The following is a 13,428-nucleotide window of genomic DNA, read 5'->3' as shown; positions in this document are numbered from 1 at the left end:
ATGGTTTTGGAGGAAGAAAGAGCGGTCTTGTGATCAGCATGAAGAAGATGGAAGGGAAATGGGGGGTGGGGATGAGGAATGGAATGTGAAAGTGGGAGAAATGATGATGACGACATTTTGATCGAGAAGATCGATCGAACCATCCAAGCCTTTCTTTCCTCTCTTCCTCTTTTTTACATTTTACTCTCACTCCACTGCTCCAGCAGACCAGCAGAAAGCTTGCTTGGTGCGCTACAGTAGAGCCGCCGAGTGGATGAGTGAGGAGAATATATATATATATATTACAGAATATTAAGATATAGTAAAGTAACACAAAGCATGCATCATCCAATAACAAACAAAAAACAAGATATCACATTATCTTCTCTCTAATAAACCTCCAAAACATACCTTTCTTCATCTTTCAACTTCTCTATGAATTCTTCCGCTTCTCCTCTACCCATCCCACCTTCTTCTTCCAAACTACTGACCAAAGCCTCATAAACATCCGGTACAGGCCAAGTAGGTCCACATAGATAAAAGTAAGCAGCATCTTCTCCTTGTCCTTTTAACAACTTTGCCAACATCTTTTTATCTTCTTTCATCTTATGTTGAATATAAACTTTATCTTTCCCATCTCTAGAGAAAGCTAATCCAGCGTGAGAGATGATCCCACTAGCGATATAAGCTTCGATCTCTTCTCCATATAAATATTCTTGAGATCGATATCGAGAACCAAAGTAGTAAATTAATGGACCGACGGTTTGACCTATGGAACGTTGATAGGCTCTATGTTGCATGAAAGCTCGGAATGGAGCGGCACCTGTTCCGAGACCTGACATGATGATAGGTTGTCGAGGAGAGGGAGGAAGTTTCATGACGGATGGTTTTATGGATACTGTTACTTTGTCGCCGGGTTTAAGAGCGGCAAGGTATCGTGTACATTGACCAAAACGGGGAGATCCTGTTGATTAGATGATGTTCCTACATTCCCTATTATTAATACCCTTGAACGAATGGAAAATAAGAAAGTGACGAGGATGGTAAAAGTTAATCCGGAGGAAATCAAGGGGGAGTGATAAACAAGAGAAGAGGGAAAGGATGATGAGGATCTGACCAGCAAGAAAGAGGGAAAGTGAAGGAACGAATAACACTCACCTTTCGAATCTACCCAATCAACAGTCACAATCAACAACTCCACTTTATCTCCTACGGCCTTTTGTGAACTAGCAATTGAATAATGTCTCGGTTTAATCTCCGGTATCAACCCTACTAACCCTTCCACTCCCGGTCTAGCAGTTTTAAACTTCTTCAAAACATCCGCAAAAGTCACCGTTTCCTTCTCTGCCATTCTTTTGAACAATTCTTGTCCCTCTGGAGCCGAAATGAACTTGAGCGTCATCGAATCCGCTTTACTAGTCGCTACTTTAGACAATGCGGCATAAAACGCTTTTCCAGGTCTTCCGAATAAATCCACATTCTGTTGTAATAATTGATAGACGGTACGAGTTTCGGTGGTACCTTGACGAATTGGACAAGGGAAAGAAACCAAAGCATTTGGATCAAGACCGTACCAAGAACAGAAATCTGATACTTCGGCGGAATCATTCCATCCGTGTATACCGATAGCTTCACCGATTTCGTATTTTAATCCCGTATTACAAGTATCAAGTTCCATATGGAAGACATTACGATCGTATGTCATTGGAGTGAGACGACGGTTTTCAGAGACTTTCACTAAGAAAGTTTCGTCTGACATGGATGGTCGCAGAGCGGAGATGGAACCTTGAAGATCGGCATCTGGTGGTGAATCTGCAGAAGCGATCTTGGGAGAATCAGAGATGGCGTATGCTTCTCGGAACAGAAGATGACGAGCGGCTATATCCCATTGACCAAGATGAGGTTTTTCATCTTCCATGAAATCGACAACGCCGGAGAAACCTGGTAAAGCATCCCATTCCCATTTCGTTTTGACTTTCTCCACTTTGCCCCCTTCCAACTCTGGTATCTCCCAAAATGAAGTTGTGATCTCCACCAGCGAACTTTGAGCATCTTCGATCTCTTCTCGTCCAATCTGACCAGCGTAGAAGGTATCGAGAAGTTTCCAAATACCTTGAGGGAGAGTTTTCTTTCCAGTGTACAGAAGGAGGAAAGCCACTTGTTCACGAGCCTGATTGTATGGATGAGAAGGGTCAAGGTTGAGCAAGAACACTCGCAGTTTCTTCTCTTTGATAGTGATGATTTCCTGTCGAGATAGCTTAACGGGAACTTCTTCAACTGACCAAGGAAGTTCGAAGACGATGATACCGCCGTCGACAATGTCATCCAATAGATTGGTCGACTTGAGTACGTTGGGATCAGATACCCAAACGACATCGGATGGTTCGTTCACCGATAGTGGACGAGCAGGAGCTGAGGATGGGGCAAGGGATAGGACAGACTTGACTCCTCTGGCACCCGAACTGCCGAATTGCGCGACGCGGGTGGTGAGCGTCGGAGAGGAAAGGAATAGGTGAGAAACGAGCTGAGGAAGAGGGCACGGGGGTGGGGTGTAAAAGGCGACAGTCTTTGTGTTGTCGGCCCGATTTGGAGGGTAGAGATCGGTGGGCGAAGTGACAACGACACTGGTCACAAGAGGAAGAATCGCTTTGCTCGAGCCGGCTGAGGAGTAAAGGATGGACAAGATGACAGCTTTGAGGGCGTCAGCATCCGCTTTGGAGGCGCCCAAAACGGAAACAGTTTTCCTACGTTCCCCGGCAAGAACCGCAAACAACTCATCGGACGATGGGTAGAGAGTATTGAGCGATACAAGACCGACCGAGGGCGTGAGAGAAGAAACGATAGCCGAGGTGAGGTACGACGAAGGGGCGACGAGGAGCTCCTCGGAATCGGAATTGATCAAGGACAAATCTGTCGCTTGGAGATTTGAGGCTCCGGGAAAGGTATAAACCGTTGTCTCCCTCCCTGAAAAAGTGGATTCGACCACATGAATGATCCTACCCGGTTGATCATACAACCGGGAGGCAGTGTCAACGATTTCCTTCCCCGAGGAGAATACGACATCCCAGTTATCAGGAAGATTCGCCAATAGCTTGAGTGTTCCGGGAACGGAGAGCGAATCGCCGAGAGTGAGATCCTTATCGGTCACAGTGGTAGCGAGATGTATGATGATGTCGTCTTTGAACTTTGAAAGGTTTGGTAAGAGATAAGGTAATGTCGAAGTGGTGGCGAATACTGATAAAGTCCCTGAAGATTTGATTGAATAACCAGCGATTTCCAAACCTGCGCCTTGTCTTGTTTGAACGGGATGGACCTTGTCAAGACCATGTTGTAATGCCCGTGCGCCGAAACCTATAAGCGAAGCATCGTCGTAAACCCATACAGAGGTCGATCTTTGGATCGCCACCGTTTCCAACACTTCGATCGCAGAGGCATATACAACTTCTCCACCTCGGGTTGACAAAGTGGGTCGAGATGCTTCCAACAATGAATCGAACCATTCCCTCCCTCCTGTAGGTTTCGGTTTGGGTAAAGCGGCATCGAGGATTTCAGTTCTTAATGGTGAAGAAGGGATTTTAGGTGCATCACTACCGTATTCGGAAACTGCGGTAGAAGAAGCAGAGTAAGGCGTAGATGAACCATCAGCATCGAGATTGAGTCCGGCATCGCGATTGAGATTGGCGATCTGGGATTTTTTAACTGGGACACCTGGGGGTGATGTGAGGGCAGAGGTAAGAGCGATGGGAGCCATGTTGATAAGTTTCAATAGATAAGAGAAATGATATTATGGAGATGTAAAAGAGTTTAAAGATGTTAGTGGTGTAGACATGTGATGAATGGATGAAAGTAAATGATGGAGATGGTTTTTATATTTACGAACGACAACAGGTCACGAATTGAAGTTATTCGAGAGAGTAGGTACCAAGTCAGTATCGCGATGAGCACGCAATCGCCTTTGACCTCAAAGTGGAGAGTGAAAAAAGAAAAAGCCGGGGACATTTCCGCAGTTTTCGGTCCGATTCGGTGCCTGACTGGTTTGGAGATCACTCGGGCGTTCGGCAATGTCCGCTTCTTGCCGTACCGCCGTAGTCTCACGTCGCAATGACTTTGAACACGACCATCTCAATTCTTATAGAGACACGAAGCAAGACTCACATGCTCAACATGGTACGCAAGTGATCATAGATCAAGGATTACGTATCTATCAGACTGTGCATCTGCAAACTGCGAAAATTACTGCGCAGATGTTTGAGATCGTTCATATTCGATCCCCGAGACATTCCGAAGAGCACAACATACCTTTGCGTACCCTGCTTGTACATTCCAAACCGGACTCTAGTCACCACACCATCATTTGTAAGGTATGGAGTCATGATTCCTAGACCCATCACTCGACATATACCATCAATATTCCTACGTCATCCTATCCGATCCATCTTATTCTTCCTGACATTCATCGGTCTTCTCATCTTATCTACCAACAAACCAGATCCGACAAGTAACAAATTCCAATTCCCTTCATTATTTCCTTCTCGTTACCCTCCTCCAACTAGTTCTTCACTCTTGACCAACCGAGTTTTGTCAAAATTACCACTTTCTTTCCGACAACATTGTCCTAGACAAGCATATGATCCAGTTTATCCTTCTCCCGCTCTCACATCTTCACAGGAACGACGCTATGACCATCTTCGTAAACCCTACATACCAGGTCGAACAACCTCCAAATACATGTTCGTCACTCTCACCAGAGAGATACAATCTCAATTACCGGATTTACTCAACACTTTAGTTTTACTCACTTCATTCCTTGGTCCGGATAGAGTTTCATTCTCCATACTCGAAGGACCTTCCGATGATTGTACACCTCAAGTGTTGGAGGAAGTCCTTTCAGCAACTTTGTTAGAAATGGGAGTTCCGAGAAAGGAGATACATCTAAAAACGAGGGAAGAGAAGATTGATTTCACCAATGTGAACAGGATAGAAACTCTGGCGGGATTAAGAAACAGAGCTCTGGGACCACTTTTTGAGGAAAAAGTGGAAGATGTGGTGGCGGTGGTCTTCTTCAATGACGTCTTTCTGAGAGTGGCGGATGTATTGGAGATTCTACATCAACATGTCAAGGCGGGTGAAGAAAGTGGTTTGGAAAGTGGGATAACAGCAGCGATGGATTACTGGCAGAAACGTCCGGAGTATTATTATGATATCTGGGTGGGACGGACTGTAAGTCTTATGTCTCTCAATACATCTTGGCCCATCTGCTATCCTCACACATCACTCACAATCTCAAGCAACCCATTGCGCTTCTCACCAAATCCTTCATCTCGTCTCGTCCGCTAATCATCCTCCGTCAAAGTGCCCTTTTACCCATGCACGGTCTTTCAAGTCAACCTATTTGATGCTGGCAACTTCTGTCTTGTCAAGGATAATCGTGACTCATGGACAGTACGACACAGGTGATCTATTCTACCCCATCTCCAACCCTTGGTGGTCCCCATCTTCCGACCTCTTTCACAATACCACTTCCAAATCAGCATATCAAACCCTTCAACCATTCCCAGTGTTCTCATCATGGAACGGACTCGTTGCCATGTCTCCCATACCTCTTCTCCAAGGGGTCCGTTTCAGACGAGGTGACAAGGAAAAAGAAGAATGTGCAGCTAGTGAATGTACTCTGATAGCTTGTGATTATTGGAAATTCGGTTGGGGAAGAGTACAGGTGGTTCCTTCTGTTCAGGTGAGGGTTCGAACCTTTACCATCCTACACAACCTTCTCAATAAAATATCCGCATATTGAGGACGTCCAGGTGTCATATGACTGAGCCATATGACGGAGACGGTCATGATTCAAGACTTGCTGATAAATAGTTGGCATATGAGAAAAAAGTGGCGTTGGAGATCAGGGAAGATCTTCAAAAACAACAAGATTCTCTAGGATGGACTGACGGTGTGCCTCCCCGGCAATTAGATACTGTTGTTCAATGGCCGGACGGGTAAGTCCTTTTGCTTTCCACATCATCAAGTTCTGATAATTCTTCTGCCACAAGTGGGTATATCAAATGAGTTAAGCCGATAAGCCGAGTGATTGGAGACGAGTGCAAATACCAATTCATTCATCGAGGTCGCGTGTGACTAGTGTACCGAGTTCTGACTCAACTCATTTACGAATACTGACTTTCAGACCCCCGAAACAAGTTCGATGTCATCCATGGCCGGAGATCAATGGACTCAATGCGAATGTATGGGAACAGACCAAATGGGTGGATCCTTGGGTTTGAATAGAGGGTTTTCTTTAATTCTAGCATAACAATGAAAACTCCATCGACATTTGATCATATGCATGATGAAGTTCTAGCATTGCCTTATGGGTTTGATTTTGGGGTTGTGGCAATGTCTGAAATTCGGAGTTCTGGAAGATTGGAATTTGTAGTGGATCTGAAATCGGGCTCGGGGATGATGACGTGAGGACGGGGATAGAGGCATGGGGGATAGATTTGAGGGAGAATATATTCGGGGGAATGACATAATGACTGATGAGTGTGGATTCGTAGTGTTGGAATGAGGAATAGGAGCGGGAGAAGAGTATATCATCGTTTTTTCATTTGAGACCTTTTTCCTTGTCCTGACATTGTCAGCCATGACGAAACACCATTTCCCTCCATACCGATATGTACCCCAATACACATGCTAAGGAGGATTCACTTGTCAATTTAAGTGGACATGTCAACCATCGACTGTTGAGAGAACAATTGACTTCACACCTTCCAACAGAAGTATACAACCACAAATACGACATTCGTAACTGAAAAGATGGAATGACGATAACATGGTGTAAAGGAATGATGTTGATGAACTGACCTTTCTTAGGAGGACCCTTTTTCCTAGATTTCATATAATCAACTTTTTCCAACCTCCAATGTTCGTCCAAATCACCTAACCAACCATTTGACCAAGATTCTCTTTTAACTTCACCAGGTGGAGGATGTAATATTTTCTTTCCTTTCCCTTCTGCACTTTCCTCAATACTCTTTTCATCTTCTACATCTTTCACATTATCATTCTTCATATTCTCTTCAGATTCTGGATTCTCAACATTCTCAACTTCAATAACTTTCTTACCAACCCACCCTACCCTCCAACCGGCATACGGACTTTGCTTGCCCTCAGAATTCAGAGTCTTCAAGGACGGCATGGCCTGTCCGGAATATTCCACCATGGTCGGACCGCGTAACGCCCTACGAAGATATTTGTTACCTAACCTTGAATTTGTGGGATTGTGGATTGTGTTGAAGATAGGTGCTCGGATGGATGAGAGGAGGGAAGAGAGTTGGGATGGGGAAGGAAGAGGGGTGGGCATGTTGGAGATGAATCGGAGTGGATCTGATCTAACCCCAGCAGGGCTAGGTGAGATATATTGATCGATTTTTCAGTCAGACTTCGATGAAGACAGGTTTATGGATCGGATACGATAATTGAGTAGTTCAGGCGAGATCGATTTGTAGCTTTGATATCTACGATGTGTTGTTTAGAGTGGTATGAGATTGGTTGAAAAGAGATAAATTAAACAAGTTTGAGCCAATGGAAAGAGAGTCGTTTTGCAATTTCCCTCCTCCCGTCCGGAGCCCCGCACTTTCTCACTGGCAAAGTAGGTTTAAAGGTTGATTTGCTGCTCTGACAAACACTTTCTGAACGAGCATCCAGCCGAGGCCACCAATCCTTGACAGTCACCCACGAGTAGACGTTACTTTGTGATCTATAAACCATGGCGACATCCTCTTACCCCATCTTCGGATCTCAAAACCCTCGCACCCAAGTTGCCCTTCATGCAGGGTTGAAAATGGGACAAACAATGGGAATGATAGTACCTCCCATATACCTCTTAACTCTGGCAGTCCGGAAGAGACCTTTCAGCATAAGAAGGTTGATGAATGTAACGACTACTTGGGTCGGTATCGGGTCCATCGGTTTGGGAGGATTAGGGTGGGCTCGGATGGGGTCTCAAAGTGAGGAAGCTATTTTTGATAGGTGTGAGAGATTGGTATGTTTCATCTCCCTCTCTTCAGTTAAGTACCTGTTCATTCGTACACGATGTCATGTAGAATCATCCATCATATAACAACTCAACAATATGGAGATATGAAGTATAGGAAGATGTTGCAATGACGCATAAATTTCAAGCTCATGTCAGAAATACAATCAAGGTCAACTGAGATGTGACGATTATTCAATCATAGGAGCTTCCTTAGGAGCCATCGTCACCCCCGCTATACTTCTCCGTAGGGCACCATTACCAACATTAGTGTTCGGTGGTGCCAGTTTGGGTTTAGGAATGGGAACTTTGACACATATTATCAAAAGTTTCACAGAAGGTGAAGATGTCAGACCTGAAGGAATGGTACGTTCTCCGTTCCCTCGTCCAGCTTAGTGCCTGTGCCTATCACTTTTTACTCATTTGATCCGTTATCCGTTAGAGCGTTAGAAAATACACGAGGCCGAAGCTGATTTCAAGGTGGGAGAAGTTCCTATTGTTGGGGGTAACGATAAATGATTTTGTCGGCATAAGGATGGGAGATATTTGTTTTTGAACCAATTCAGGAGCTTCAGGAGTTAGTTTAACCAGAAGGAAGGAAAGATTGTTATACTGTCACTCTATCATCTGAATTCGAAAGTAGAAAAGTCGATCTTTATTGTATGTACCTCCTTTTTGATCCGTATGGGCGATTCAGCGATTAAACAATACCACATACGGTAGCGAGTCTTTTTGTCTTTTTGTCCTTTTTTTGATCGCTGGCTGATCCGTCTTTCTCCCTTACCCATCGCAGCTAGCAGCTTTGACGAGGGAATAGGAAGAGAGAAGATGAAGAAAATCATGAGTCGCATTTCTGACTGATAGCATCAGACCACATCAATCATTAATCTCATCTACCCCTTACGTTGTACCGCGTGAGAAGATCCCCTTCATCGGCCAATCATATCATCATGGTATCTCAACAAATCTTCCCCCACGCAAGACTAAATGATACATGGATCGCGAACCAACGGGACACATCACATCGTTTAAAAACCAAGCGATGGACCCCTTAACATGCAGATCTCTACCTCAAGTCACTACAAATCCCCCAAAAACCTCAATTCCCAATCAGACATGAGGTTGATCCCCCCCTTCCCTACCGAAGAGATCTTTCCCGATTGACGCCCCCCCATCATCTCTCCTCCTTAGCCCCTTCCCTCTTGACCTATGCCCTTCATCCGTGAGCCTCGGAGCTGAACCTTGGTACCTTGGACCATTGGATCTTTAAAGCTCGGTACCGTGTGTCCTGTACGCGCGTCGAGTCGATTATGATGGGTGAGTCATGTAATAGTACAGTAAGTACGGTGGCAAAAAAAGCAACGGAAGAACATGGTATATTCAGGGTTTAAAAAGTGACACGTCGTCTCCATCATGTTCTTTCATTCCACATTCCTCTCTTCATCTCTTCTCTTTAAACAATTATATAATCTTTCCCTTTTTTCTTTCCTTTCTCATATCTTCCGTGACCCCATTACACACTCGTGACAACTCTCAACCACAAACTCTACAAGGTGTGTATCTTTAAATCGAAAGAATCTTACAATACAAGTCCGAATTGGTTTCCCTCTCAATCTCGATTGCCACCCACTTTCTACTTCTTCACCACCAAACCTAGTAAACCGAAGTACAACCAACCTCCTCACATGGCTTTCCCATACGCTATGTGGCCTCCGCCATCTCAATTGTATGCTGTCCCAGCTACATCGCCACCTTTGGTTTCTGGCATGTAGTGAGTTTTTATTCTTTTCTCCTTCTGTCATGATCGGACCATAATCTTCTCCCTCCTTCATCTTCTCACAACGATCTCGATATGACGTTTTATCATAGTAGATATGTAAGTGGAGTCTAATATTTTGTGGAAGTGAGGAAAGGTTGTAAACTGCCGGTGGCAAAAATACATTCTTGAGGTGACAATTCGCTGACAGGTAGTAACCAATATGGTGACCCATCGTCTTTTGTTCGTGATCATCTTACCAGAATCACAGGTGGTAACTCTCACGAAACTTTTGGACCTCAAGACGATTGGTTCATCGATGAACTTATGAAACATGATGATCATAAGAAAATCATTTACGAAGTTTGTAAAGAACGTTTAGGACTTGGCTGGCCTTATTGTTATAAAGCCATGCAAGTTTTAGAACATGCTCCCAATCCCGATCTTCTTCAATTCACCGACGCTTTGAATAAACTCAACGAATCAGCCGCGACGGTATTAGGTTCTGCTGAAATCAAAAAGAAAGCAAAACCTTTATTGGATAAAGCGAAAAGTGAAGCGGCGAAGAAAGAAGCGGAAGAAGCGAAGAAAAAACAAGAAGCTATCGCTCATATGTGGGGTGGAATGTGGGCGAATGATGGTTATAAAGCACCTGCATTATATAACGCTGGATGGCAAGGTTTCCCTTGGCCTTATGTCAATATGGCTCCAGGTGTTCAAGCGGCAGCTCAGGTAGATTGGAATAGTAAAGCCCCAGCGGGTTGGAATTCGTATGTTCTCCTCCCTGTCGTCACTCCTAATCGTGCTATACCTATCTGGGGATGGCCTGGACGCTAGTCATTCCTTTTCAATATAACATATAAAAAAATTACACTCTCTTCCATCTCACATCACTCTCTCAATTGTTCATATTCATTTCACTGTCTTTCGATTCCACAAGATATATGTCAAATAAAAATCACAAGTCGCCCCATATGGCATTCAATATATCATCAGACATTTTCCCTCACCACTCGTCAATCTTTTCCCTCACTTGTTTCCCCAAACAAAATCAATAAAAAATAATGAGAATGAAGAAACTTGTGATACTCGTCAGCCGAGCAGGACGGTATGCCCGTCTACTCGACTTTCAAGCAACATGCTGATTGGAATAGATCGAGTATCACACCTATGCCAACTATATATCCATTTTCTCGAACAGGTTACATGGCTAGTTATACCGAACCGACTGAAGAAGAAAAGAAGAAAGTAGAACCGTGGTGGGTGTCTGTAAATTTAGGACGACCACCGTGAGTCGGTCATTATCAAGCAAGAAATATCGCCAACGGTCGCTCCTCCTTGTTTCATCATCATCTATATTCCAACATCTTCACATTTCACTCTGCCACGACAATATGACGATAAAACACTTTCAACATGTACTCTTTCGGTTCAATCATGCACCCATGTATCATGTCAACAACGTTCCAACATGTTCACATGTCATCCTTCCTGTCTTGAGGACAATTTGAAATATAACAGAACTTCTTTCCCTGCCATGAGTAAACCCCTCTCAACGAATGTCGACGAATGGTACGCTTCTCTAAACGCTCAACTCGCCGCTCGAGGATGGTGATTATATCAACGATATGACGTGACGACATGATGATTCGATAAATATGACCATGATTTTCACGACATGTATACGATCCAAACTCGTCTTTACGAATTTACGAATTTATGAAAGCCGAAAGCCGAAAGCCAGTACATACATTCATATGCATCCTCTTCCATGTATCATGTTGTCCTACTGACAATTGACTTTCTCGTCATCATGATATATATCCCATGAGATATTTGTGACTTCTCCCCTTTTCATCGTCGTCTTTTGAAATCATCCCTGTCATCTTGACTTTTTCTCGCTGCGTGAGAATGTGTGGTGTTCATACTTGCGGAATGAGATTTCCCTCTCTCCTTATCTTTATCCTGCTCTGATTCTTTCGCCTCTTTGGAGTCAGATTTCCTATCAGACCGATCATGACTTTCTCTCACGTCTTTCGCATCTCTGATTTCCCTTTTATCTTTTAAACTCCTCACTTCTGATCCTCTTCTTTCTTTCGATATCGACACTTCAGACTCTCTTCGATCTTGAGAATTCTTCACTTCAGACTCTCTTCTATCTTGTGAAACCCTCACTTCTGATTCTCTTCTACTCCTATCACGTGAACCTCTTGAACCTCTATGACCTCTATTCGACCTCGAATCCGACCTCTCGTGATGTCTATCATGTCCACCATGATGTCTCTCATTCCCACGTCTACTGGAATCAGACCTTGAAATAGATTTCGTGGATATATTCTCTGTCCGCGATGATTTGTTAGGGGTATCATTCCGAGGTTTAGAAGTGTGAGCGGGAATGGAAATAAGAGGACCAAAACGTTCTTTATAAGATTGTAATTCCTTTCGGAGTGATTGAATCGTAGATAAATGATGTGTCAAATCTGCACTGATTCAATAAGCTCTTATAATTTCTCTTCAATCGAGGACGAGAAAAGGGAAGAAGAAGAAGAAGAAGGAAAACTGACTCTAATGAAGTTATAACAGATCTAGATTCTTCTAAAGCTTTTTCCCATTCTTCTTTACCTATCTTTCCTAATTCAAGTACCATCTCTCCTAATTCGTCATTCTCTTTTAAAAGACTTTTAACCCTTTCAATAACTACATTAAGGTCAATTGTCCCATATTCCATCCTCCCTTTTACTTCTTCTTCCATTCCCTTGCCTTTTCCCCTTGTACTCATCTCTTCTGGTCTTCCATAGTCTGTAGTAGACTCCATTTCCAGCTTTATATCCGTCAGGCCAGCTGGACCTCTTGTTGGAATGAACGGTGTCGTAGGGGTCATTCCTAATCCGACGAGTTTAGGACTCGTGATATTCATATTTCCTTTCGGACGTGTTGAGCTTTCACCTACTTGGGAATTCTTCACATCTATATTGTTCATTCTTTTATTAGGAATACCGATGAATGTTCGACGTAAAGCTTCGTTATCCCTTGTCAACTCTGCGATATGTGTACGGAGGAGGTTTAAAACGGGAAGGAGGTCGTGGGGGATATGTATCCTGTTGCTTTCCAAAATCTCAGGGGGAATTTGTCTTTTTCGAAATTGATCAAGTTGTTTCTTCTCGTCAGTGATTTCTCCATTCAGATCGTTTCATATCCGTCAGACCAAAGAGAATGACATTTTTCGAAGAGAAAATAATTGATCAATATGATACAAACTGGGTTCGTTTGCTTTTGAGGATATAGAGGTAATTTGAACATATGGAATAGGATGAAACTCACTTGTAAATCTTCCTTCTCCTGTTCAAGCTCAAGAACCCGTGTCGTCAATCGGACTTCGTTGATAGATGGTAAACCCTCCTCCGTGGTTGACAATTCGATTGGTTCGTCCATCCTCACGTCCTGATATCAGCTTGACGATTTGATAAAATTAGCAGGAGTCACACTCGGAGCGATTAAGCAGAGGTAAAGAGGAAGAAGAATGATAGTGAATCAGGGTAAGTAAGATACGTTGTAAAGGTCAAAACGGACCTCGTGCGACTCCTCGTCTACTTCCATGGCGAGAAGGACCAATTGACCAGAAACCAGATGAGACAAAACGTTTTCTTCTGACTTGGCGCCAGACCAT

At 43.7% G+C, this 13,428-nt stretch overlaps 6 protein-coding genes across 6 annotated transcripts; 3 read left to right on the top strand and 3 right to left on the bottom strand.

Moving 5' to 3' along the window:
• Positions 1 to 302: 302 nt before the first annotated feature.
• On the bottom strand, positions 303 to 3,894 carry TREMEDRAFT_71142 (uncharacterized protein). The gene is made up of 2 exons (XM_007003017.1): positions 1,138 to 3,894; positions 303 to 943 (listed from the first exon to the last, which is right to left on the bottom strand). Exons 1-2 carry the CDS (start codon positions 3,728 to 3,730, stop codon positions 369 to 371), a joined length of 3,168 nt encoding a protein of 1,055 aa, XP_007003079.1. The 5' UTR covers positions 3,731 to 3,894; the 3' UTR covers positions 303 to 368.
• Positions 3,895 to 4,350: 456 nt separating this feature from the next.
• TREMEDRAFT_27877 (uncharacterized protein) lies at positions 4,351 to 6,254 on the top strand (the record flags this gene model as incomplete). The annotated part of the gene is made up of 4 exons (XM_007002337.1): positions 4,351 to 5,199; positions 5,423 to 5,713; positions 5,845 to 5,969; positions 6,158 to 6,254. 4 exons carry the CDS (start codon positions 4,351 to 4,353, stop codon positions 6,252 to 6,254), a joined length of 1,362 nt encoding a protein of 453 aa, XP_007002399.1.
• A 309-nt stretch (positions 6,255 to 6,563) lies between these two features.
• On the bottom strand, positions 6,564 to 7,333 carry TREMEDRAFT_56412 (uncharacterized protein; the record flags this gene model as incomplete). Its single annotated transcript, XM_007002556.1, has 3 exons — positions 6,564 to 6,598; positions 6,835 to 6,970; positions 7,028 to 7,333. 3 exons carry the CDS (start codon positions 7,331 to 7,333, stop codon positions 6,564 to 6,566), a joined length of 477 nt encoding a protein of 158 aa, XP_007002618.1.
• A 405-nt stretch (positions 7,334 to 7,738) lies between these two features.
• On the top strand, positions 7,739 to 8,401 carry TREMEDRAFT_28036 (uncharacterized protein; the record flags this gene model as incomplete). Its single annotated transcript, XM_007002351.1, has 2 exons — positions 7,739 to 8,014; positions 8,165 to 8,401. The coding sequence occupies 2 exons, from the start codon at positions 7,739 to 7,741 to the stop codon at positions 8,399 to 8,401; spliced, it is 513 nt and encodes a 170-aa protein (XP_007002413.1).
• A 1,289-nt stretch (positions 8,402 to 9,690) lies between these two features.
• On the top strand, positions 9,691 to 10,598 carry TREMEDRAFT_60293 (uncharacterized protein; the record flags this gene model as incomplete). Its single annotated transcript, XM_007002711.1, has 2 exons — positions 9,691 to 9,776; positions 9,977 to 10,598. 2 exons carry the CDS (start codon positions 9,691 to 9,693, stop codon positions 10,596 to 10,598), a joined length of 708 nt encoding a protein of 235 aa, XP_007002773.1.
• A 1,017-nt stretch (positions 10,599 to 11,615) lies between these two features.
• TREMEDRAFT_60292 (uncharacterized protein) lies at positions 11,616 to 13,358 on the bottom strand (the record flags this gene model as incomplete). Its single annotated transcript, XM_007002710.1, has 4 exons — positions 11,616 to 12,246; positions 12,326 to 12,918; positions 13,083 to 13,202; positions 13,332 to 13,358. 4 exons carry the CDS (start codon positions 13,356 to 13,358, stop codon positions 11,616 to 11,618), a joined length of 1,371 nt encoding a protein of 456 aa, XP_007002772.1.
• Between the last annotated feature and the right edge of the window lie 70 nt (positions 13,359 to 13,428).

This window comes from Tremella mesenterica (genome assembly GCF_000271645.1).
Source record: "Tremella mesenterica DSM 1558 unplaced genomic scaffold TREMEscaffold_2, whole genome shotgun sequence".
NCBI classification, from domain to species: domain Eukaryota; kingdom Fungi; phylum Basidiomycota; class Tremellomycetes; order Tremellales; family Tremellaceae; genus Tremella; species Tremella mesenterica.
Note: the sequence above shows the minus strand (reverse complement) of the source record. Positions and strands in the feature narration are given on the sequence as shown.

Bases quoted from the DNA above. Each gene is read 5' to 3' on its own strand.
- TREMEDRAFT_71142 (XM_007003017.1), bottom strand. From the start codon at position 3,730: ATGGCTCCCATCGCTCTTACCTCTGCCCTCACATCACCCCCAGGTGTC. The intron at 944-1,137 runs GTGAGTGTTATT...TCTAATCAACAG, and splicing joins TGATTGGGTAGATTCGAAAG to GATCTCCCCGTTTTGGTCAA.